The sequence below is a fragment of the Coturnix japonica genome, chromosome 3, assembly GCF_054131305.1.
Source record: "Coturnix japonica strain WE chromosome 3, WE-NBRP24, whole genome shotgun sequence".
In the NCBI taxonomy this organism is placed as follows: domain Eukaryota; kingdom Metazoa; phylum Chordata; class Aves; order Galliformes; family Phasianidae; genus Coturnix; species Coturnix japonica.
The window spans coordinates 93,283,880-93,310,005 of record NC_140665.1 but is presented as its reverse complement, the minus strand read 5'-3'; the positions used below and the strand labels follow the sequence as shown (position 1 = coordinate 93,310,005).

The following is a 26,126-nucleotide window of genomic DNA, read 5'->3' as shown; positions in this document are numbered from 1 at the left end:
ACACTTAGAAAACTGAATTCTACCTGTATGAGTCAGATTTTTGTTGACTGAATCTTTCTTTTATGTAGAAATGGCAGATAATGTCTGTTTATTAGTAGTATTCAAAATAATTATAAGGAAAAGTAAGTTTTTCAGAAAGTATACTTAGATGTCAGCTTTTATATTTGTATAAATTCTGTATAAATATATATTTATGTCTGGCACTTGACTTAAGGCTTGTCATCTACAGGTTTATTTATGGGCTACATCTTTCGTGCTATTTCTAACTTTTCTAAGTGTGTTCTGTTTCTTTCGAACTATTTCTAACTGTGCTTTCAAGTGTGATTTCTGTTTTCTGTTTCTAATGGAAAATTCTTTCTTAATGTACTCTGGAGGCAGCAGCTATAAAAATGGAAATTCATGATGACTCTCCATGCCTTTAAGCAAGAGATGGATCACATAGCAAGAGCTATTAATTTAGCCAGTGGCAAAGATGGAATTGTGCTTTTTTTTTTTTTTTTTTTTTTTTTTCTCCTGACCTTATTGGGGGTTCATAGATCAAGTGCATCATGTTCTGCTTGTCAAATAAGATGGCTTCTTTGGGTTCAACCCTTCAGGTTGGAAGGGAGAAGAAGCGTCGTGCCGCTTCCAGCCAGACTCATGGCAGCAGTTTGTTCAGTGACTGTGACTGATGGAAAAGCTCAATTAAGTTGTCAAAAAGAATAAAAATAATGACTTCCATTTAGTTTGCATTCTAAAACTGCTTCTAGCATCTCTGTGTGGGTTTTGTGTTAGAATATAATGACAGTTTCATGTGGATGGTTTTCTTTTTAAATATATATGAAATAGTAGATATCGACAGCTGTCCTCTCTTGAATTTTCAGACCGGTTCCTTGGTATGTGTCAGCAACCAGTTCTTTTAAGAGACTCAATTTGCTGCTATATTTATTATGTTACTTTCAACAATTGCTGCTAAATAATACCATTGAAAAGGAGCACTTTCAAAGCACTTTACTGCTCCTTACCACTTGTGCTGGACAAGTATCTTAATTTACTGTGAGTAGTAAGACTAACCTGCCAGATTTGTTCCTTCTGTGATTTTCTTTTTCTCTTCAAAACAAACTTTTTTTTTAATCTCAATTTCTTGGTTAAATGGTTAATGACCGGAGCTTGACAGGTGATTTTTAAACCACCTTTTGTACCTTCTGAATTTTATGCACAAATGAACATGGTGGTTGTGTTACTGTGGCTGCATACAGTCTCAATCTACACTGCTGTGCATGTATTTACTCTTTTTTTAGAGGTGCATTAAAATGAATTGAAAAATTAATTCATGTTAGCAAAATGGCAATGTGGGTGCGTTCCTTTGTGCTCTCATTTGAAAGCATCAGTCTGCTACTTTTTTCTGCCAGTACATCCAGTCCTAGCAGGTACACCTGTCGCTACCAAAAGTAGCCAATCATCTCTGTGACCTGGCAAATAGCAGCTGTAGGCCACAAAATGCTCCAGCAATTAAACTTTATAGTAAATGTTGTGTCTGCCAGCATGCATGATAAAATTTAGATGTCTGATTTCTGCCTTTGGTTTAAGGCTGACTGTGTAACAGTGGTACTGAATGAGTTTGTGTTTGGTTTTGGGTCCCTCAGTAGGATATTGAAAAAAAATATCACGTTGCTTGAGCAAGTGCAAAGAGCAATGAGGCAGTGATTGCTTTGGAAAAGAGGAGGCTGAGGAGGATTGCAGCAAAGAGGGTGCTGATCTCATTTCTCATGTAACAGATAATAGGAAATGTTTTCAATTTGTGCCAGGAGAGATTTAGATTGGAATTGAGGAAGAATTTCTCACAGACAGGGTAACCAAGTGTTGGAACAAGCTACCCAGGAAAGTAGTGTCCCCATCCCTAAAGTTATTCAGAAGATCTGTGGATCCACGTCACTGAGGGACATGGTTCAGTTGAGAGACTCAGTAGGTCAGGCTGATGGTCGGACTTTCTGATTTTGAAGGGCTTTGTGTGCCTACATGTAAGTATATGTATCTTTACATACGTTATTAAAAATCTGTGTTTTGTGGGCAGATCATGTGCAGATGATAACCCATGGGTGAAACTGGTTACCATTATGCTGCAGAGATACCCACCTGAGGAAAAGGACAGCATGGGAAATGAGATTTTGAAAATCTGCCGTTCTTTGTATGACACTAAGTACAAGCTCCCTGTTGAGGTAAGTTTTAATGCTGATTATCCTGGACACAAGTCCTGTTTTGAGGTCCCAAGCATGAGAGTGATGTTGCCATACTGGATCAAGTCCAGTGGAGAGCTGGTAACATAATTAGGTGGCTGATATAGTTACAGTGAGGCTGAGAGAATTGGAATCATTCCATCTTTAGAAGATATGGCTGAGGGAGATAATATCACTGTTTTTAAATACATGTACAGACCACTACAGGTCTCACAGAGTCACAGAATGTCAGGAATTGGAAGGGACCTCAAAAAATCATCTCGTCCAGTCCTGCTGCTGGAGCAGGAACACCTAGATTATGTCACATAGGAATGCACCCATTCTTTCATGTATTTCATTTATGGATTACTGTAGAAATCAGCATGGCAAAAGCTGTTAAAGAGTCCGTAATTTTCTCGCATAACTGTATAAAAGTTGAGTGAGAAATCCTTTGAAATGTGTTGGTGATAAAAATTTATTTGCAAGCAATTACTTTTTGATAATATTCCGTCTTTCTTAACTGTGTATGCATACTTCAAGAATCCCTGAAGGATAAAATTATTGAAGTGTTTTGTACATAAACAATGTATACTAACGAAGATATGTTTGAGAAATGATTAATAAACTTCATGCAGCTTTAGAGTAGTTCTGTGAATATTTTACTGGGTTGATTAATCCCTTGTAATTATCTTTACACAATAATAAACTTCATGATAGGAAAAAAATAGCTGATGTTAAGATTATAAGCAGAACAGAAACAGAAACAACACGTTCTGTTTAACATAGACGCGTTGGGAGGTTGCTTTCTTGTTTTGAATAGTCAGACTGATTGCAGTTAAGTTCAAATTCCATGTAAAACGCAACTCCTGAAGGTGTCAGTAAACTCAGACGATGCATACATTTATTAATTTACTCATTCCAGTACTAATTCTGGTGTAAGGCTGGTTTTCTGTATCCTTGGGACTGGTGTAAGCGCATGTAGCTGTTCTTTATGTGGTGCTGAGTGGTTCATCACAGCTCGTAAATTCATCACCTTTGGTACCACGGGTATCACTTTTTTTTTTACCATGGGTAAATTTAAATAATTAATTAATGTAATTTATTTATATGCATGGCTACAGCGATTAAATGCACAAATTAGAGAATTGAGTACACATGGCTAAGTAAAATGGAAATCTGATTGCTGACCATTAACCTATTGAGATGACTTCTTGTTTGAATAAACATAGATTAAGAGGAGAAACCTAGAATGAGAAAACTGTAAAAACTGAGAGATCATTTCACCAATGTGAATAACATTTCCATTCTGAAGTCCAAACGTGTGACGGAAAAAAAGACTTAAGTCATTATGATCTAGAAGTTAGAAAAAAACATTTCTTTAGATGCAAATTTAATCAGAAAGCATTTTTATTTTTTTTTTTTCCTTTATTCTTCCTCCTGTTTGTGGGGAGCCTTTCTGGCTTTTTTTACAGCCAAACTTTTTTAATGTCTTCTGGGGAATTGCATAGCTTTAATCTTTGTATCTGCGTATGTGGGCTCTTTGTTGGTTTTATTTGCATTATTTAGTGGATAGGTTTTTCATTATTGTTTTTCATTGTTTTGCTTGCTTGAAATGCATGTTGGAACTGTCTGACTTCTGCATTTCTTGGTTAATCTCTTTAAAAAGGGCAAATCTTCTTACCCCAACTGAGTGTTAAAGCTTGATTCCTCTGAATATTTCATGTTCTTCTACCAGCATGTAGGTCATGGTCATGTATCAGACAACCTAAATAACATTTCAGTCAGTTGTTTTTCTTTTTTTTTATTCTTAGCAGATTATTTATACTTTTTATCTATGAATTTGTAGGTTTTTCTTCACAGTTGATTCCTGTCATGGTTTTGTAATTTTGTAATTTTGCTATCAGTATTCCACATCATAACATCATGTAAAGTATGGATACTTCTATTGAATGTGCAGTCCACAGAAGAAGACTACATATCCCAGAGAACAACAGGGTTAATGATAAGTCACGGGACCAGGACGCTGTATAATGTCGTTCCCAGGCTGGAGTGCCCTCCTTCTTCTCTCGAACTTCTCGGAGAGTGGGAAGCGTTCCAGCCGTGTCGCCTAGAGTTCACAGTAGGCCTCTCGGTTTTCGGGGACTCTCTCTCTCTGTTTCGTTCAATTTGTTAGCCTCAATTATATTATATTGTGTTATCTTGTATTTCGGTATCATATTTAGTAAAATAAGTTTTTCCTCCTTAGATTGTCGCTGTTTTATCCCACTCCCCTTTTTCCCCCTCCTTTCCGGGCCCCGGGAGGGGGGCCCACGGGGTGGCTTCCCCTGTCACGGGCATAGGTAAATCTAAGTAACCCGTGACAGATTTTTTGGTGGAGAATGCGGGCATAGAGCTTTTTAGCTTTTAGAACAACTCTCTTTACTCTTAAAGAGCTTCGTTAGGGGAGTGTTATCTTTTCGTAGCTGCTCACTGAGAACGTGACCTTGAAATACCAGACAAATTGTCAACATTAAGGGCTGCTGTACATTCTCAGCACTGCTATCTAACTTTTGTGTAGAAAACAAAGGGATTTCTTTCTCCCTTAGAGCAAAGCTAGCTAGCTCTGACTTTTACAGAGCCTGCCAGCTATGAATCCACTCTTCATCCCAGTTGCTCTGTTTAAGGGATTGAAAGCAATTATGATCTTCTTAAAGTATTGGTCAACTATTAACACCATAATTTGGTGTTGTGGAATTGTGCAGGTATATAGCCTAATAAGGTGGATACTGATGGAGACACCTGCCTGGTACTTTTATGAGATGTGGTATGGTCAGAATTTTGGCACCTACACCCCAGATGGAATTGTGAATCTTACAAACACTTGCATCCCAGATGGAATTGCGAATCTTACAAGTACTTGCATCCCAGATGGAACAGGCAATTTTACAAACACCACCATGTTTAATTCATTGTACAGGCTAAAAAAACCCTTTTTATTTAGGTTGTACTCTCATATTTCCACACGCCTTTCAATAACTGAGATAGGGTTCATACTTGCATCCATGTTATCACTATTAATGAATGCATATATGTTCCTATGCATTCGTTCTATGCGGAAGTCTCCTCCAGAACCAGAGAATGATGACTGGCAGGGAATATGGAAAGGTTTAGGAAAAGTCTTAGAAGCATGGGGACCCGCAGTGTCATGGGATTTCACTCTTGAACACCTAAGGGACCCTAAGAAATTAAGTGAGTATTTGGGTCAGAGATCTAAGGAGGTAAACCTTATGTGGGGTTTGGCTTATGCATACCGTGCTTTGTATCATACTATTCTGGAGAGAGAGAGTTTCCGATCTGAGATTCAAGCCCAAGTTAATTCTGATCAGTCACAGGAGGCATCAGTAGCAATATCAGTTGCCCCTGTGGAAGGCAAGAAATGGAAACGGGTGTCCACGCGTCTAGAACGAAAAGAAGGAGAAGTACAGGGGGGGGCTGCAGAAGACCCAGGTGCCGGGCATGGAGCAGTACCAAAAAAAGCAAAGGCAAAAACCAAGAGGCATGAAGAAGAGACTGATGATGAGGAGGAAATCACCTATTGTCGACCTCTAAAGCTGACTGAAATCCAAGGCTCAAGAAAGGAGTTCACACGGCGTCAAGATGAAGGTATCCTTGCTTGGTTGCTTCGCTGCTGGGACAACGGGGCCAACAGCTTGTCTCTAGATGGTAATGAAGCTCGCCAACTAGGAAGCATTGCCCAAGATGCAGGTATCGACAGAGGGATTAGCAGATGTTCGGATGGAGCTGCCACTCTCTGGTTGCGGCTGTTAGAAACCGTGAGAGAAAGGTACCCCTATAAGGATGCTTTGAAGCCTAAATTTGATAGTTGGAATACCGTCCAAAAAGGTATTCAGCGCCTGAGGGAATTGGCCATGGCGAAAATGTTGTACAGCCCTGATCCAAGCGAACTTGACCCTGAGAGAGTGAGGGCCGATCCTGACATGTGGCAGAAAATCACAAGTACAGCACCAGAGAGAATGGCACAGTCATTGGTATCAGGATCTAAAGGATTCGTGGACAGATGGCCCCGAGTTGTTGAGCTGATTATAATGCTTCAAACCACCGATCAGCAGCTCCCTCAACTGCATGCCGCAGTTTCTGCCATCTCACGGCTAGAAAACCGAGTAGATGAAATGTGCAAGAAATTGTTTCCATCAACTAATTGTAATGATCCCGTAATAGTATCAGAAACAACTGATGAAGGTCAATCCTCGTACGGGCCACCAGGTCTAATGAAGGATCTGATCAAAGTATTCCAGTCCTACTCCTCACCTGCATCATCAAAAGTCTCAGCTGTTAAACGCACACGCTTCCCAGCTCGAGCAAAGAACAACAGTACGATTGCACCGCGTGTTTCCATGTGGCGCTACCTACGTGACCGTGGAGAAGACATGAGGAAGTGGCATGATCAGCCCACTTCTGCACTACGAGCACGGGTGAAAGAACTACTAGACATACCAACCACCAGTGGAGTTGCTCCAGTCATCACAGGTAACCAATAGAGGGGCCCTGCCCTCAGTCAGGGGAGGGAAAGGGATAATAGAGTTTATTGGACTGTGTGGATTCGATGGCCTGGCACATCAGAACCACAGGAATATAAGGCGCTGGTGGATACCGGTGCACAGTGCACCCTAATGCCCTCCAGTCATGAAGGGACAGAATCAATCCATATTTCTGGAGTGACTGGGGGCTCTCAAGAATTGACTGTGCTGGAGGCTGAAATAAGCCTCACTGGCAAAGACTGGCAAAAACATCCTATTGTGACTGGCCCAGGGGCTCCATGTATACTGGGTATTGATTACCTCAGAAGGGGGCATTTCAAGGATCCTAAGGGGTATCGATGGGCCTTTGGGATAGCTGCTGTAGATATAGACAACATTAAGCAGCTGTCTGTTTTGCCTGGCCTGTCAGAGGACCCGTCTGTTGTGGGGCTGCTACGAGTAAAAGAGCAGCAGGTACCGATTGCTACAAAGACAGTGCACAGACGGCAGTATCGCACCAACAGGGATTCCTTGCTCCCCATTCATGATTTGATTCGCCAGTTGGAGAATCAGGGAGTGATCAGTAAAACTCACTCACCTTTTAACAGTCCCATATGGCCAGTGCGTAAAGCCAGTGGAGAATGGAGGCTGACAGTAGACTACCGTGGCCTGAATGAGGTCACACCCCCATTGAGCGCTGCTGTGCCGGACATGTTGGAACTCCAGTACGAGCTGGAGTCAAAAACAGCCAAATGGTATGCCACCATTGACATTGCCAATGCCTTCTTCTCTATTCCTTTGGCTGCAGAATGTAAGCCACAGTTTGCCTTCACCTGGAGGGGCATTCAGTATACTTGGAACCGTTTGCCCCAGGGGTGGAAACACAGCCCAACCATTTGCCATGGGTTGGTCCAAACTGTACTGGAACAAGGTGGTGCTCCTGAACACCTGCAGTACATTGATGACATTGTTGTGTGGGGTGATACAGCAGAAGAGGTTTTCACAAAAGGAGAGCAGATCATCCAAATTCTTCTACAAGCCGGCTTTGCTATTAAGCGAAGCAAAGTAAAAGGACCTGCCCAGGAAATTCAGTTCTTAGGTATAAAGTGGCAGGATGGACGTCGTCACATCCCAACAGATGTGATCGACAAAATCACTGCCATGTCTCCACCAACTAGCAAGAAAGAGACACAATCTTTCCTGGGTGCAGTAGGCTTTTGGAGGATGCACATTCCAAACTACAGCCTCATTGTAAGCCCCCTTTATCAGGTGACGCGGAAGAAGAATGATTTTGCATGGGGCCCTGAGCAGCAGCAGGCTTTTGAACAGATTAAACAAGAGATAGCCCGAGCTGTAGCTCTGGGGCCAGTACGGACTGGACAGGATGTAAAGAACATCCTCTATACTGCTGCTGGAGAGAAAGGCCCCACTTGGAGTTTGTGGCAAAGAGCCTCAGGAGAGACCCGAGGCCGACCCCTGGGATTCTGGAGTCGATCATATAAGGGGTCTGAAGAGTGCTACACTCCAACTGAGAAGGAGATCTTAGCCGCGTATGAGGGGGTTCGGGCTGCTTCCGAAGTAGTCGGGACTGAAACACAGCTCCTTTTGGCACCTCGACTGCCAGTGCTGAACTGGATGTTCAAAGGACAGGTTCCCTCCACTCATCATGCTACCGATGTCACCTGGAGCAAGTGGATTATGCTGATTACACAGCGAGCGCGAATGGGAAACCTCAATCGTCCAGGAATCCTAGAGGTAATCATGGACTGGCCTGAAGATAAAAGGTTTGGAACATCACCAGCAGAAGAGGTATCACGTGCTAAAGAGGCCCCACCATACAACGAATTACCAGAAAATGAAAAGAAATATGCCCTATTCACAGACGGATCATGTCGCATTGTAGGGAAGCATCGCAAATGGAAAGCTGCTGTGTGGAGCCCCACACGACAGGTTGCAGAGGCCACCGAAGGTAAGGGAGAATCAAGTCAGTTTGCAGAGGTAAAAGCTGTCCAGCTGGCCTTAGATGTTGCTGAACGGGAGAGGTGGCCAATGCTGTATCTTTATACTGACTCATGGATGGTGGCAAATGCCTTATGGGGGTGGTTACAGAGGTGGGAACAAAACAACTGGCAACGGAAGGGTAAATCTGTTTGGGCCGCTGAATTATGGAAGGACATTGCTGCCCAAACAAAGAATATGGTTGTAAAGGTGCGTCATGTGGATGCACATGTGCCCAAAAGTCGGGCTACTGAAGAACAACAAAACAACCATCAGGTAGATAAAGCTGCCAAAATTGAGGTGGCTCAAATTGACTTGGACTGGCAGAATAAGGGTGAATTATTTCTAGCTCGATGGGCTCATGAGACCTCAGGTCATCAAGGAAGAGACGCGACATATAAGTGGGCCAGAGACCGAGGGGTGGACTTAACCATGGACGCTATTGCGCAGATTATTCATGATTGTGAAACATGTGCCATAATTAAACAAGCCAAAAGGATGAAACCTCTCTGGGAGGAAGGGCGGTGGCAAAAGTATAAATATGGGGAGGCGTGGCAGGTTGATTATATCACCTTGCCACGATCTCGCAGTGGTAAGTGTTATGTACTCACCATGGTAGAGGCAACCACTGGGTGGCTTGAAACATACGCAGTACCCCATGCTACTGCTCGAAACACCATATTAGGTCTTGAGAAACAAGTCCTGTGGCGACATGGCACCCCAGAAAGAATTGAATCTGATAATGGGACACATTTTAAAAATTCCCTTATAAATACTTGGGCCAAAGATCATGGCATTGAGTGGATTTATCATATCCCCTACCATGCACCAGCTTCTGGTAAAATTGAGCGATATAATGGGTTGTTGAAAACTATGTTGAAAGCAATGGGTGGTGGAACATTTAAGCACTGGGAGAAGAATCTGGCAGAAGCCACTTGGTTGGTGAATACTAGAGGATCTGTCAATCGTGATGGTCCTAGTCAATCTAGCCCCCTACACACTGTAGAAGGAGATAAGGTCCCTGTTGTACATGTAAAGAACATGTTGGGAAAAGCTGTTTGGGTCCTTCCAGCTTCTGGAAAGGGCAAACCTATCCATGGAACTGTCTTTGCCTAGGGACCTGGGTGCACTTGGTGGGTAATGCAGAAGGATGGGGATGTTCAATGTGTGCCACAAGGGAATTTGATGCTGGGGGAGTGCAGTCAATAATTTTATGTATTTATATATATATATGTTTGCATGTGTAGTGTATTTTAGTTATTATAGTTGTACATTTAGTTATGTTACATGTAATTCTACTGTTTAGCTATCATAATTTTACATACGTGTATATATATGTATATATATATTTACCATGATGTAATAATGTAGAATAAGGGGTGGAATGTCATGGTTTTGTAATTTTGTAATTTTGCTATCAGTATTCCACATCATAACATCATGTAAAGTATGGATACTTCTATTGAATGTGCAGTCCACAGAAGAAGACTACATATCCCAGAGAACAACAGGGTTAATGATAAGTCACGGGACCAGGACGCTGTATAATCTCGTTCCCAGGCTGGAGTGCCCTCCTTCTTCTCTCGAACTTCTCGGAGAGTGGGAAGCGTTCCAGCCGTGTCGCCTAGAGTTCACAGTAGGCCTCTCGGTTTTCGGGGACTCTCTCTCTCTGTTTCGTTCAATTTGTTAGCCTCAATTATATTATATTGTGTTATCTTGTATTTCGGTATCATATTTAGTAAAATAAGTTTTTCCTCCTTAGATTGTCGCTGTTTTATCCCACTCCCCTTTTTCCCCCTCCTTTCCGGGCCCCGGGAGGGGGGCCCACGGGGTGGCTTCCCCTGTCACGGGCATAGGTAAATCTAAGTAACCCGTGACAATTCCCAACTTTTTTTTTTTTTTACCCTGAGGTTTTTGAATTTCATAAAATCATTGAATCGTTTGAGTTTGCAAGGACCTTTAAAGGTCATCTAGTCCAACTTCCCTGCAATGAACTGGGATATCTATAGCTAGATTGGTTTGTTCAGAGCCCCATCCTGCCTGATGTTTCATGTCTGTAGGGTTGGGACATCCCCTACCTCTCTGGGCAACCTGTGCCAGTGCTTCACTGCCTTATCATAAAAAACTTCTTCCTTATATCCAGTCTGAATCTTCCCTTTTTCAGTTGGAAGCCATTTCCCTTTTTCCTGTCACATTAGACGCTGCTAAAGAGTCCATTCCCTTATTTCTTATAGCCCCCTTTAGACACTGTAAGGCTGCTCCCACATCTTTCTTGAGCTCTCTTCTCCAGGCTGAGCAGCCCCAGTTCTCTCAGCCTGTCCTTGCAGTGACCATGTTCCGTTCCTTGGATCATTTTTGTGGCCCTCCTCTGGGCTCACTCCAACAGGTCTAAGTCTCTCCTGTACTGAGGACTCCACATTTGGATGCAGTACTCCAGGTGAGGTCTCACCAATTCAGAGGGGAAGAATCATCGTCTTCACCCTGCTGGCCATGCTTCTTTTAATGCAGCCCAGGATACAATTAATTTTCTGATCTGCGAGGTCACATTGCTGGCTCATGCCCAGCTTGCCAGCAACTAGTACCTCTAAGTTCTTTTTGTAACAGCTGTGCACTATCCTTATATCTCTAAGCTGTTACTGATAACAGGGGTTTCCTCAACCCAAATACAAGACAGCTTGATCCTGTCTAGGTCTCTCTTTTATGGTATCCTGTCCCCTAGTTGTGCCAAGTGCACCATGCAGCCTTGTGTCATCTGCAAGCTTACACTCAATTTAAGTTCTGTCTTTTGGTCTCCTGACATAATACTGCTTATACTCTGAATCCAGCTACTGAAGCTCCCCATTAGAACTTTGAACAATACTGGAGCAAAAGCAGATTCTTGTGAAATCTGTTTTGTAAATCCATTATAAAAGTTGGTGCTACATTGCAGCAATGACAGAAGGAAAGTCCTTATCCTGTCACAGATACCGTCCTATCCACTGTAAACGCAGCCTCACACCACAGCACAAAGTACTTTCCACTGTCACTGCAGATAAAAAGCTGCTTGTCTGGGACTTGAGAAGTGTTGCAGTTGTTGGCTTACTACAGATGGTTGGATTTCTAGTTCCTGCCCAAAGCAGCAGTGCAGTCATTTGTGACAGATGTACAAGGAGATGGCTTTATTATTTGGACAGTCTTCCATGCTTGGCAAATTGTCCCATCACTTTGGTGGAAAAAGGAATAGAGGCTGCTGCAAGGGTTTGCAAGTTGGACCGTGCTGTTCTGTGTGTTATTTCCCTTGTGTCTCTGACAGTGTTTCACTGATGTTTTCAAAATCATGCAAAACTGAAAATACACCACAGTGATGACCTTATTCCTAACTATGAAACATTTTTCTGTATGATTTTCTGCTGGATTTTTCATTATATATTTTGATAGTTCTCACAGACTTTAGTATCTGATAAGTCTTCAATTCCTTTTCCTCCTGCATGTCTTTTCTTGTATTTCTTAAGGATGGACTGTACTTTTCTTTATCAGTCATACGTAGCCAGTTTTCTTATCAAAGATGATGTGTCTTGATTTATTATTTTTGTGGGTGCTTCAGGTGAATTTTTCAGTCCTAGAAACATGTTTATTTATTTATCAAAGAAATTTTCAGTGCTGAATTCTCACTCATTATTATTGTTTATTTGGTTAAGATCTTTTAATAAAAATTAAAGCAAGAAAGATTTATTATTATTATGAATATTATTTTACATTTCATCACTAAATTTTTCATTGCAGTGTTTGAAATCATGATGCCATGTCACAAAAGTACCAGGAAAATGAAAACACTGTAAAACACTGATGAGAATATGATGCTTTGTTATTACAGCTGCATTTTGAAATGGTGTTTAAAAGTGAAGGCCAGAACAGAGAGCCTGCAAAAGTGCACAGATTAAAATGCCTGAAAGTTGAAGACTGAAAGAATGCAGTATATTACCTTATGAGAGACTGAGAAGTGACTTGATTGTAGCCTGTGGATGTTTTTAGAGGGAAAAGAAGCTAATAAAAGGCTCTTAGTTTATAAAGAAGAGTATAACAAGAAGCATGACAATTGATAGAATATATTTCTGCTTTAAGGGAAATTATGGATTCTCTACATTTGAACATTGTTTCTGAATATCTGCTGTCTCCTAGGGGCATCGAGATAAGGCATAAAGATACTCAAGTAATATGTCTAGTAGCTACCTGAAAGCTAACAACATCTCACTTCAAATTTGCTAAATTAATTGGATAGCTTAGCGTGTGTTTTTTCTGTGGAGGTCTTTATGTCTCTGCGATGAACAAAGCAGATTGCTTCAGAAAATGTCGCATTAGAATGTATCACCAGTACTAGAAGATATTCTTGAAACATCTAAGATGCAGACTAAACTTTGGCAGGTCATCTGAGTAAAATGCAATTGCTTTGAAAATAAGGAAGTTAGTATTATTATCGCATTTGCTTGCCAAATGATATATTTCTCCTTGTCTCAAAGCAGTGCAATGAGACAGCAAACACAGTCAACATCTGCAGCATTGGTCTCCTTGACCTGCTGCTTTATGCATGTGCTGTACCTAGTTACATTGGAAAATCTGCTTACTTTCCTTTTCTTACTCACACTTCCATAAAATATGATTTGGAGTTCTTTTAGAGCGTCTTTTTATGGGTAATTTCTTATGATGCTGCTTCTCTGTTTAGCTTTGAGAGGCTTTCAGGTAGAAAAAGTTACCAAGTGCGGTAAAACTGCTGTTGTGTTCACTTTGTGTATCTTACAATTCGTAAGTTATTTTTGAAGTATTTGAGCATAAGTTCCATTTATTGCCATGGATACATCTTGTCAAGGAAAGGACACTTTGTAGAGTGGCTCTCTAAGATTGCATTTAGTAGATTTCTTGTTATATCAAGCATGCTGCTCAAAAGAAATGCAGTGCCATGTGAAATTGTCAGAAGTTTGATAAGCATTCAGCAGTTGTGGTTTTTTTGAAAGTTGTAGGGAAACAGGGAGCCCCTGGATGATTTGGCTGCCATATTCAAGGGGATGGTGTTGCACAATACTCAGAACACTCATTGTAAGTTCCCTGGAATACAGGACATCTCTGCTGGGTCTGTGTGCATAATGGTTGTAGCAAATGAACAACATTCTTGGAAAAAAAAAAAAAGGAAATTGTAGTCTGATTTATTGAGTAATTTCTTAATCTAAACACTGTTTGAAGTGTAAGTGGAGAAATCATTGCCCTATTGAGAGTAAACAAAAGTAGAAAGTTACGTATAAGAGTTTTTTGTTGGTTGGTTGGTTTGCTTTCTTGCTTAGCTACAGTCCAAGGTGCAGATTTGGAAACATTGCTTTTAAAAAGGTTATCAGTTCTTCATTGCTTCAGCTTTGGGATCCTAAATTTGTGGTGTTTTATAAAATCTAAGAAACTATATGAAAGAGAGAAAGGTTACGTTGCTGTGCTTTCATCACACATAGAACTTTGTATCAGGTTTGAAATGGTTTTGCAGCAGAGCTTTATGCTGTTGCACTGTGGTATATACTGTTATTTTCTCTTTGATTTGTTCCATTTTTCTATTTGCATAATTGACTTACAGAAGTATCAAAGGTGTCTGTTAAATTTCTTCCTGTGCTTTGCACTATTTCACTGAGCACAAATGTATTAATCCCAGAGAGGGCTGTGATTTCTCTATTGCTGTTTAAGAAACTCCAGAATGTAATGTAGGTTCAGCGTCTGCCTTGCCTTAATGTAACAAACACTCCACTTATAACCCTGTATTGTACTTTTTTCATTTGTCTGTTCAGCTTTCCAAAGAGTTACTACCATCAGGGAGTTCATTTGTTTCAAATGTTGGTTTTCATAGTGCATTTGGCACAAAATTTTCATAAATTTTAGTATGAATGATGACGCTAATATCTCCAGAGATCTTGCTGAATGAGTTTACTTTTATTTTCAGTGCATAAAAGAATTATGCGTGTTGCTGCTTAACCATTCCCTCTTGCTGCCATCCCTGAAACTGCTGGTGGAAAGCATGGATCAAGATCTTCATACTATGGCACTGAAGCAGATAACAGCTGTCACTAAGGTATGAGCAGTTGAATTAACCACACTACAGAGTTTATGATAATAAATTAGTTCTCTTATCTTACCTACTGTCTTGATAAGCAGAGCCTCTTGAGGCCCTTATCATTATTAAGGTTTTCCAGAGCTATTGTGTTCATAGAGCAGTAAAGCAGTGCTCATAAGATCTCTTACATATACTTGAGGTAATTAACGCTGACAGCACTTTCTTTAAATTATCTAGTATGCTACTGCAAGTCAGTATGGAGGAACATACATTGTGTTGTATAAAGTAGATTGTTATCTCTATGAAGCTATTCTTGCACTTTATTATTTTTTAAAGGGATAAAAGTACATTAGATGAGTTAACAGGTTTCTGACAGACTTGTCCTGCAGTGAGCAGACACAGCTCTTTTGTTTTGTAGAACAGATAGATACAGGAACATATGCTTGGAAATTTTGTGTAATTCTAAACCCATTCTCCATTTGATAATGCAGCAGTTTCTGGTGAAAATAGCTAAATAGTGCCTCTTCCTTGGACAAGATCTGAAATACATCACTGTGTATTTCTCATTTGTTGTATGAAGTTACACAGTTAGTTTTTTTGTTGTTTTTTTCCTTGTATGTTTCCTTTTCAGTTAAGAAGTACAATCTAAAATTGTGGAAGTGAGTTCCCTAGACAGAAGCATTGTATTATCTTTTTTGGTTTTTTTTCCTCAAGTTTGAAACTTCTTCAAACTTTTGAATGAACGTGCATGTACAACCTGAAAGACTTGCTTCGATTTTGTTAGCTGTAGTCTGCAATCTAGCTGTCTGTGGCAAAAGAGAAGGAATGGCTTTTTGTTCTGGATGGATAACTGCATCGAAGATCCCCAGAAATACAATATTTATTTAAGAAAAACAATGTTTCTGACATTTATATAATCTCTTAGGGGACTCTTGGTTGCATGTTACTCTGTGAAATAATAATTGACGGTCCAGATCACTGCAGTTATATGCACTGCGGCAAGTTTTTCTGATTCCCTAGCTCCAGCAATCAGTGCAGTGTGATCCCCTACTTCACACCATCCTCCATTTCCTGGGGAGGATATTCTGCACCTTGCTCTTCCAAGGATTATGCTCTAAGTCTCTCCTCTTTTATTCTCAATTGGTTGAGGTTTTATCTGCTTCACCTAGATGTTCCTAATTTGCCTTCAGAAAAAGAAGTGCTACTGAAATGGGTGAAGGTCCAGCCTCGTGGAAAGTAACTGGACATTTAAAACAGTTGCAGGAAAGGTAAAAGGGCAAGTTACATGCAGGATGTGCCTACTTGTATCAAAATCTCATTATAGTTAACATCTAGTATGAATTCGGAGCATTTCTCAGTTGAAACTGTTGTTCTAGGGAGAGAACCAGAGGGTTTTATGAAGATGTTCATATTCCCTGTTTCTTATGCAAATTAAATACAGAAAATCTGTTTTTTGGTTTGTTTTTTTTGTTGTTGTTGTTGTTGGTTTTTTTCCCCCATAAAGTGTAAATTTCTGAATACTGATTACCAAACCAGTGGATTATTTGTTGTGTGGTTTCTTTTGTTTGTTTCTTTGAACACCTACAGCTGTAGATTTTGATTTTTAATTGTTTTTAAGAAACAAGGTGATCTTATAGAAAAGTGTCTGTCGATCTGATGCATCCACTTTCTCATCTATATGTCCTGTTAACCTTTTAAAATTGACTTTCTTGTTAACAGATGAAAGCTGCTGAGTTAGTGACTAGCTTGTAAGCTTCCCAGCAGGGGTTTATGTCTAAGTACATTTTATTTAACTACTTTTCAAGCCTGGTGCTGTGCAGTAACACTTTCTGAATGGCTGCTAATTGTATTGCTCTATTAACTGGCCTTTTCTTTCCAATGTTCTGCAGCATTTGATTTTTTATGTTCTAGTCCGATTATGTTTTATTGAAGTTTTAGGGGTAGAAACCATATTATCTTCTTAGCAATATAAAACATAGTACCTACACCTATGCATTCCTGAAATTAGGTTCTTTTTTATTAGGAGAAGGGAATCTGAGTTGTTTCTAATTTTTCTTCCCGATTCAATATTAATGTGAGCATGTACTTCCATAACAATGATATATAACCTAGAATTTTCAAAGCATTTAGCTTTGGTCTAATATTTCATCGTAATTCAATTAAAATGTAGTTATTGACTTCAGTCTATGAGATATAGTTTACTCAGTGTTTGAACGTGGGCAGTGAGGAATAACAACTAGCACACAATCTTCTGGTATGGTGTAGGAAGTATCACTCATTCCTTGTTATATATTAATCTCATATTATTATGAAAGTTGGTATGTTATCAACTACAAGGGCTGCTCAGAATGAATGCCTCCTATTTTATTACTGTGGCTCACAATGCCAGAGGTGGTTGTTGGTTTTGTGACAGCAGAAGTTGAACCTTCCCACCAATATCCCATGACATATTGTTGCCATGGGACAGATGGTAGCAGAAGGGCACTCTGACAAAATAAGGTCTGACATGGAAGTGTGTATGAAGCAAAGGTGTGTAATTGAATTCCTCTGTGTAGAAAAAAATGCACTTATTGGCATTCACCAACTCGTGCTGAACATTTATAGAGAACAAACAGTGGGTGTAAGCACGGTGTGGTGGTGGTGGGTGGTACAATTCAGCAGTGGTGACAGCAACAGTGGATTGTATTGGCTGGTGCAGATTGTTATGATTGTGGCATACAGGCTTTTGTTCATCACTGGCAAAAATGCATAGCTGATGGTGGTGTCCATGCTGAAAAATAGTGTTTTGTAGCTGAAAATTTGCTCTATGAAATAGAGTCATTGTTCTTTGTATCTGTTGTATTTTCCATGGTAATAAATCGGAGACATTACTTTTGGAGCAAGCTATGTAGATGTACATATATATTCCATTTAGCTATGTTATTGTTTATTCAGTATAATTTTAAATGTATAATTCTTTACTTTTTAACAATGGTAATAGAAATGTTAATGCTTTCTGTAAATTTTTTTTAGTTTTTTTTCTTATATATATATATAGGGAGCCCATTTCTGCTTCCATTAAACAGGAAAAGGACAAATAACATCTGGCAAAGGGAAATCATAGCTATTGATTCCCTGACATAGTGTTATAACAGCTCACAAACATGACTGTAAGAAGAATACAGCACTTGCTGATACGATGTATTAGTTAGCCATTTGTTTTATGTTGCTGACAGCTTTATGGATGTTTACAGTTAAAGGGATGATGCTGAAGTGCTGATACTAAGAATTGTGTAGCTTTTGCCTGTAATAAAACAACCAAGATTTGGTGTAAGCTCTTTTGAAATTGCAGACTTCACTTTTTATTGTACATCTTTTTATAAACTGCCAATTGCCTATTTTCCATAACAGAAATGACCAGTCTTCCTCTGTGTTGTATGTAAATAATTAAAAAAAAAAAAAAAATTGAAATGTAAAAATTTTGTTTAAATAAGTTTACTAGTGGTTATGAAGAATGTAGGAGATTAATAGAATTTCCAGTTATTTTTTCACCATCTTGTGTTATTTCTTTAGATTGCTTTATTTTCTTACCCTCCTACGTACTTTGTATTGTAACTAAGCTGACTTCATTCAGAAATAAAACGTATATTGTTTTTGCCTCCACTTGTGGTGTAGAGCTAATACTTAAGGAAGTAACAGATTCAGATCTTTTTAGCTATTACTGTCATCAGCAGCTGTCATTTTTCCATCAGTATCCATATTTCATAATGCATGGGCTTTCCAGTGCATAAGCTGTAGATAAAACGTTGCCTATTGCTATTACCAGACACTCTGAACACCTACATAAAAAACAGTTGACTAGGAATTGCACAGACTTTGATCGGGCCCTTTCTGTGTTAGGAAAAGGGAACCTTCTGACCAGCTCTTGCTTATCTGAAGTTCTTGCTACAGTGAGATTTTTATCATACAACCGTGAGTATAAGATATAGATGGGCTGTAACAACAAACAGTAAAAATACTAGTTACTGGTATGAGATACAGCATTAGTCCTGAAGAGCAGAAACACCTTTTTCTTTTCTTTTCTTTTCTTTTCTTTTCTTTTCTTTTCTTTTCTTTTCTTTTCTTTTCTTTTCTTTTCTTTTCTTTTCTTTTCTTTTCTTTTCTTTTCTTTTCTTTCCTTTCCTTTCCTTTCCTTTCCTTTCCTTTCCTTTCCTTTCCCTTTCCCTTTCCCTTTCCCTTTCCCTTTCCCTTTCCCTTTCCCTTTCCCTTTCCCTTTCCCTTTCCCTTTCCCTTTCCCTTTCCCTTTCCCTTTCCCTTTCCCTTTCCCTTTCCCTTTCCCTTTCCCTTTCCCTTTCCCTTTCCCTTTCCCTTTCCCTTTCCCTTTCCCTTTCCCTTTCCCTTTCCCTTTCCCTTTCCCTTTTCCTTTCCCTTTCCCTTTTCCTTTCCCTTTTCCTTTCCCTTTTCCTTTCCCTTTTCCTTTCCCTTTTCCTTTCCCTTTTCCTTTCCCCTTCTCTTCTCTTCTCTTCTCTTCTCTTCTCTTCTCTTCTCTTCTCTTCTCTTCTCTTCTCTTCTCTTCTCTTCTCTTCTCTTCTCTTCTCTTCTCTTCTCTTCTCTTCTCTTCTCTTCTCCTTTTTTTCTTTTTTCTTTTTTCTTTTTTTCATTTATGGTCATTTGAATTTTCAGAGGCCTCAGTGATTACCAGTAAAACTTCCTAGATGCCTCAAATTACTCTTCCCAGTAGGTCAGAAGAGCTGCCACTTTTGGCAAGGTTGATTTTCACCTAGCTGTTTAGCATAGAAGGCTGTATAAAACTTGCATATTCTCTGCCTGTGCTCGCCTAGGGAAGCTGCTGTCTTGGCAGAGCTGAGTGCCTCAAGCCTCAGCCCATTTGCAGTTGATAACATCAGTGTGCTTGTGGCAAAGCCCCAGGCAGGCGTGCTTAAACGTTACTAATTATACACCCACAACACCAAGTTGAACATAAGACACCAAATGTCATTCTGATTCAGAAATACAGCTGTCTGTGTAGTGGCTGTACAGCTGCTTCTTGTTCGGATCATTTGCCAAGGGTGTTTCAGAAACAGCTTGAGAGTGTCCTCCCTAAGACTTTGGGATGAGGCTTCTCTCTGTCCTGCTGAGGATATGCAGGAAGAGGCTGAGACTTGAGTAGAGAAAGTGGTCTTCAGTTCTGAGCTTGTGAAGGGAAGCCCTGCTGAGGCATGATTTATCAACAGCAGATGTAGACCCTTTTATAAATTTTGCATCAAAGAGAGATTTGGATAAGATGTACAAACCCTGTTTTAAGCAGAATGCTTTAGCAATGCAGTGATGGAAATGATGAGTGCATCTATTGCAATTTTGTTTTTGTGTGACCTCTGGAATTTTAGATCAATTCACTTTTAGCAGGAAAAATTATTGATAGTCTATAGGAACGAGGCAATCATCAGAAATAAAACTTGAATGCTTGTATCATTAGTGCAGACTTCAGCCAGCACCCAAGTAGGTATGTAAGACAAGGAAAAAAATCAGGATTTCCTTTCCTTAGCATAAATTCTTCTGCTTGTACCTGCGCACTCTGTGTGTGTGAATATTATGCTAAATTTGTACTGTCAAAACTTACTGAAGGGGAAATGGGTGTGAAACAGTGAAGCTTCTCCCATTTAAGCCTTTCAAAGTAACAGGGTTTTACACTAATGAAAAATGTAGCTCACTCAGCATGGTAGTGTTGGTAGATAGAGTGATTTTTCTCTGTTATATATACTGTTTTACTTTAATGTAGTTGTTTACTCACATGTTCAGTGAGGCGTTCCAGTGCCTCACCATTCTCTGAGTAAATAAGTGATTGTTTCCTTATATCTAATCTAAGTCTCTCCTCTTAGTTTAAAAACTCTTTCCCTGTCATTTCCCTGCACTACCCCCAAAAGAATCCATGTCCAGATTTCTTTAGACCTTTTTTAGGTACTAGAATTCTTCTATATAAGCTCCCTTCCGAGATCCTTCTCTACTTGAGGCTGAACAACCCCAACTCTCTCAACCTTTCTTTGTAGGAGAGGTGCTCCAGCCCTCTTGATAGTCCCTGTGGCCTCCTCCGGACCCACTCCAACCATGCCATGTTCTTCTCATGTTATGGGCCTCAGAGCTGAATACAGTACTTCAGATGGAGTCTCCTGACAGCAGAGCAGAGGGGGAGAATCATCTCCCTCAATCTGCTGATCATGCTGCTTTAGGAGTAGCACAGAATACAATTGGCTCTCTGGGCTGTTGCTATTTTATGTCTCCATCCAGTCACCTGCAGCTGAATACCTTGCAAAGATTTGCCCTTTCTGACCATATTTTCAGACAGCCTTGTATTCAGCTGATCAGTCTTTATCATGCATGAGTACAGGCAGATTGCTCCACTTCTGTGTTACATCTGTGGACATCTTCATGTCCATAGTATAGCTCCAATGTTTTAATGTTTTTACACTGAAAAAAAGATGTACTACTTTCACACTCATCTCTCTCCAGTTTGTAGATTTTTGGCACATTAAATTACACTAATCTGTGGGACTTTTCATTAACAGAATAGTAGCCTGAGAAACTTAATTTAAATTAGACTTCCCATCTGTTGTTATTCTCATTAGTGTAATTATTGTTTGTGGTTTATGTCCATAAAATCAAACAGCGAAGTGCTTAGTAAAGCTGTGTCCTGTGTACTGGTCAATAATAGAGCATATGGAGCTCAGAGGTGCAGCAGAATATTCCTCCAACCTCTCAATTTAGAAGAATACTGAAGACTTGGAGGAAACTGAGATTTCAGTGGAAAGAAAAACATTTACTTAAAAAGAAGTAATGGAAAAAGTAGTGTGAGGGTGAAACAGCAAACCATCTTCTTGATTAATGTGCTAAAGTCATTCTCTCTTTCAGGAAAACATATAAACTAAAAAGAATAATGATGTGTTGTTAATAGTAAATTAAATGTGATAAACAGCTGTCTGGAGATAAGCCACACCTAGCAGCAGTTATCTGGGCTTTGTGATCGATGAAATGTAGCATCTTTTCATGCTTTCATATTTAACGTGTTCAGTTTTTCCCTTTTTTAATTGTATGTAAGGTTGTGTAGTGTGCATCTTTTCCAAAACAGAGCAACAAATTATTACAAATATTCTTAGCATGTACATGGTTTTGATTTTATACTCTCTTTTCCTCTCATAGAAGATAAACATATTAATTAGTCTAAAATTGTTTAGATTCAGTAAAGACCTTTCTTCTAAAAGAATTTGTCATTGCTTCAAAGGAAGTTCTTTCCTCTGAAGTTAGTGGCAAGTTTCTCATCTGCCTCTATGAGCTCCTGATGGTCCCTTATGAACCCAGTTCCTCTGCATACAAATGTCAGTGCTTTCAAACAAGGTAATGAAACTTGAGTCTTGTAATGCCATGCATTCAAGGGAAGGTCACACACCTGATGTGATTTATGTATTGAGGATCCTGTTTCTTTGACTGCCCCTATGGGAAACTGGAGAGAGTCATCTCCCACATGTCCATGTTAACTGGTATTCATCATCTCTCACATATCTCTGTGTGTAAGAAAGATTCTCACCAGTAAGTTTGGTTTTCTTGATTGATAGACTGTAGTTATGTTTGATCTTTATGGAAAGTACATAAATAAGTTCCCTACAAATTGTTGCTATAACAGAGTAATGGTGGTGAAAGCTTCATGGAATAGAGAATGGGTTTATAAGTCAGAAGTGCCTCTTACAGTGTGCCCTAGGGGCAGAGAATGAGTGCTGCCCATTACATATGAACAAGAGGAAGCAAAGCTCTGTACTGTTTTAGTTTGACTAAAACAGAGACAGAGAAATGTTAAATGTCTGAAAAGATTCAGGGTTAAATATTTTTTTATGATAATTAGATTTAAAATTGTTTAAATCCTCAAGTGTCATTGGCAAATCTCTCAGTATACAGTAGTTGTAGCTGGATTGGTCTTCAAGTGGTGCCAAATTACTGGATTATTGAATTTTTATTATTTGCCGGTATGCGGGTATGAGGCATATAAGGCATCATTATTATAGAAAATGAAACAAAAGCTAAACAGGCAGTTTTAATACAGAATTTGGTTTTTTTTGTAAATGCAGGCATTTATCTACTATATTTGTAAGTTGATAGGATGCAGTCATTAAATTCAGAATTGCCTACTGCTGTTTTTTTGGTCCTTTTTGCACTACTTGTATTATTTTATTGCATTTCTTTGAGTGTCATGACACCTAAACTGATTAAAATAACAGTGCATTTTATGGAACCTAGAAAATACTTTGATCAAAATTAGCTGAAATGGAGTTTAATGTACTCATGTTGTTTGTAAAGTGATAGGCGAGATTTTCAAGTGACTACATACTCTAATGTACCAAATAGCTACCTTTTTCTGGGGTGTCTCACAAATGGTGTGCTCCAAATATATATATATTTTTAATTAGAATATATTCTTCTGGAAAATCTGTGTGAGTTTGAAAGTGCTGTCAGTATAAAAATATAATGCATCATGTTAATAAAAGTGACTAAAATATGATATATTCTGCTCTGACCTTTCTCATCTTGCCCTTATTAATAAGGAGGTAAGTGATGCGGTCCATTCTGCACAGTGGGCACTGAGAACTTGATGTAAACCTTTTCATGTAATCCTACCCAGGTTATTAATCTTATTCCTTAACTTCATACAGGACTAATATTTATCCCAATGAAATGAAATTGTTAAAGATCATAGAATCACAGAATGGTTGAAGTAGGAAGGGACCACCTGAGATCATCTAGCCCAAACCTCATGTGTTTCAGGTGGGGTCACATTAGCCAGGATCACATCCAGGCAGGTTTTGAATATCTCCAGAGAAGGAGCCCTTGCAGCCTCTCTCAGTAATGTCTTTCAGCGCTCAGTCACCCTCATGGTGAAGTTTTTTCTTGTGTGCAGATGGAACTTCCTGTGTGTCAATTTGAGCCTGTTGCCTCTTGTCCTATCCACCACAGAAACAGCATAGCTGTATCCTGATGATACTCTCTCTTAAGATATTTGTACACATTAATAAGATCCCATTGGTCTTCTGTTCTCTCAGCCAAACAGGCCCTGCTATCAGCCTACATAAAAATGCATGTTTATGTGTTCAAAAGTATGCAAATTATGTATCATTGTTATTAATCCATGCAGCTTTCAAGGTCACGCTGTGCAGTTAGAACAGTCATGGCATGTTCTGGTTGATAGATGTATCTGGTGATTCATTTTTAATTACTATGGATTTTTCATTCTTTGTAGGTGGATGACTCCAATTGTGATGCTGAAATACTTTCCTTGCTCCTCAATGCCAAGTTAGTGGTAAAGTGCATATCAACTGCCTTCTATCCTCGCCTTATTGACCACTTGCTGGCTAACCAGGCAGAAGGAGGCTGGGATGTAGAGGAAATAGCGAAACAACTTAAAGAAGCCGGGTTCAACGCAGAGGCAGGATCCCTCTTGCTGTCATATCGAGGAACTCATCCCGCACTCAGGACTTTTACTTCTGCCCTCCAGACTATTCAGCATTGGATTTAATAATGTTGGTTTCATTGATTTGTCTGGCTTTACTCTGGAGGCCTTCTATAAAAGGGAGAAATTGTTGTTCTAGTAACAAAGTAACCAAGTTAGCTATCGTTACCTATGTTTTGCAGAGAATGCAAATAGCACACTTACAGTGTGGTTCCATATACCTCTAATGGCTTAAAAAAATATCGGTGTAGACAGTGTAATTCTGTAATAAAACTAGCACAACAGTGCACCTGATAAAAGTTTTCTTACCAGAAAGGAATGTTAAATGATTACACTCTGACATGTAAATGAAATGTTAGTAATCTGATGGGTTATATAAGATTTGTCTTAATCTCTGTATGTAATTTACTCTTGTCATAATGTAAAACTAATGTAAAAATATAAAGATAAGTGAAGCAAAAATATCACTATGAAAAGTAATTCCTGAGAATTTCAAAACCTTTAAGTTTGGTATTGTGCAATGTTGTTTGCAGTAAGTAAAATATTTTACATTTGTTGTAGTATCTCTTTTTTTTCTCCTTTTCTCTCTTTTTCCTCTTTATCTGAAATTCCCATTTCTCCTTAGTGATGCTTATTTGTAAGGACAAACTGGACTTTTCTATGCTTGCATTCTGCTCTAATCTTAGAAGCGTTTTTCTCTGTATTTTGGGAAGCCCCATCTCAAATCTGTGATGTTTAATCTTACTTTTTGTGTGAAAGCACTTTCAAAGTATTTTACTTGATTTCTGGAAAATTACAAAGGTGTGTTTATTTCCAAAATGCCTTTTTGTTTTAATAATCAAAGCATTGCTGATTTATTTTCTAAGTTTTTTAACAAGAGAATTGTTCGCTTCACTGCACTACCAGAAGGTTTTGATGTTCCATATATTAATGTAAATTTGTTGTTAAAATGGATCTGTAAACCTTTGGCCTAATTTTGTGTTCAGATACAGTTTTTATGCTATAATGCATGGAAATTTTAGACAGCATAGGATCATAAAGGTTGAAAGCAACATCCAGGAGTGATGTCCAACCTCCTCCTCAAACAGGGTTCCTTTAATGTCAGAACGAGTTGTTCAGGGCTTTATTCAATCAAGTCTTGAAACCTGCCAAAGATGGAGTCTGTGCAACCCTGTCAGGCAGGATTTCCCCTATTAAACAAGAGGAGTTATATATATATATAAGATTTGCAAAGCAATTTTGTTGCAATTTCTGCCATTGCTCTTTATTTTCTCACTATGCATGCTGTGAAGAACCTGGCTTCACTATGTGGATAACCTTCTTGTAGGTACTGGAATGCCATATGGAGTCCTTCATAGACTGCTCTGCTCTCTTCAAATAAAAACAAGGAAAAATAACCCACCAACAACAAACACGTTTTCATGCAGTGATTGCAGTTCACAGGTGAATGATGGATGTATCATGCCTACAGTACAGACACTGGTGATAGATTCAGTTAATACTGCTAACAGTCAGAATTCAGTGTTGATGCAGCACTGCCAGTATATTTTACTGTTTCCAAGCCTTCATATGACATGGAGATAAGTGATGTGAGTTCAAGCCAGAGGGGTTTCGGAAATAAGCTTCAATCATCATAGCCACTGCCCAGCTGCCTGGCTCCTTTGTGGGTCTTGAGCAGGTCTGAGTTAATCACCTCCAGTGCTGACTAGGGCTGAGCTTGAGCTAGTGACCTGGGTTGGGTGTCTTCGTACTGAGAGCTGTGGAGAGATTGATTCCTACTGCTGTAGGAACCTGCAGTGGGTTCTCAGGGTCGGGCTGTCACTGCTAATAAATAAGCTCTCTGTAACCCCAGAATATGATATAACGGTTTGAGCAGATCCTCATGG

At 39.4% G+C, this 26,126-nt stretch overlaps 1 protein-coding gene across 3 annotated transcripts in view; it reads left to right on the top strand.

Moving 5' to 3' along the window:
- NBAS (NBAS subunit of NRZ tethering complex) overlaps positions 1–25,652 on the top strand; it is a 148,489-nt gene extending 122,837 nt beyond the window's left edge. For 2 of the 3 annotated variants that reach the window (XM_085542189.1, XM_015859432.3), the window contains 3 exons: positions 2,054–2,198; positions 14,661–14,789; positions 24,031–25,652. In XM_085542189.1, the coding sequence (XP_085398315.1) occupies positions 2,054–2,198; positions 14,661–14,789; positions 24,031–24,306 (550 nt within the window). In that variant the 3' untranslated portion in view covers positions 24,307–25,652. The remainder of the gene's footprint in view (positions 1–2,053; positions 2,199–14,660; positions 14,790–24,030) is intronic. The other variant, XR_014944252.1, reaches the window with a different exon arrangement.
- The last annotated feature ends 474 nt before the right edge of the window (positions 25,653–26,126 follow it).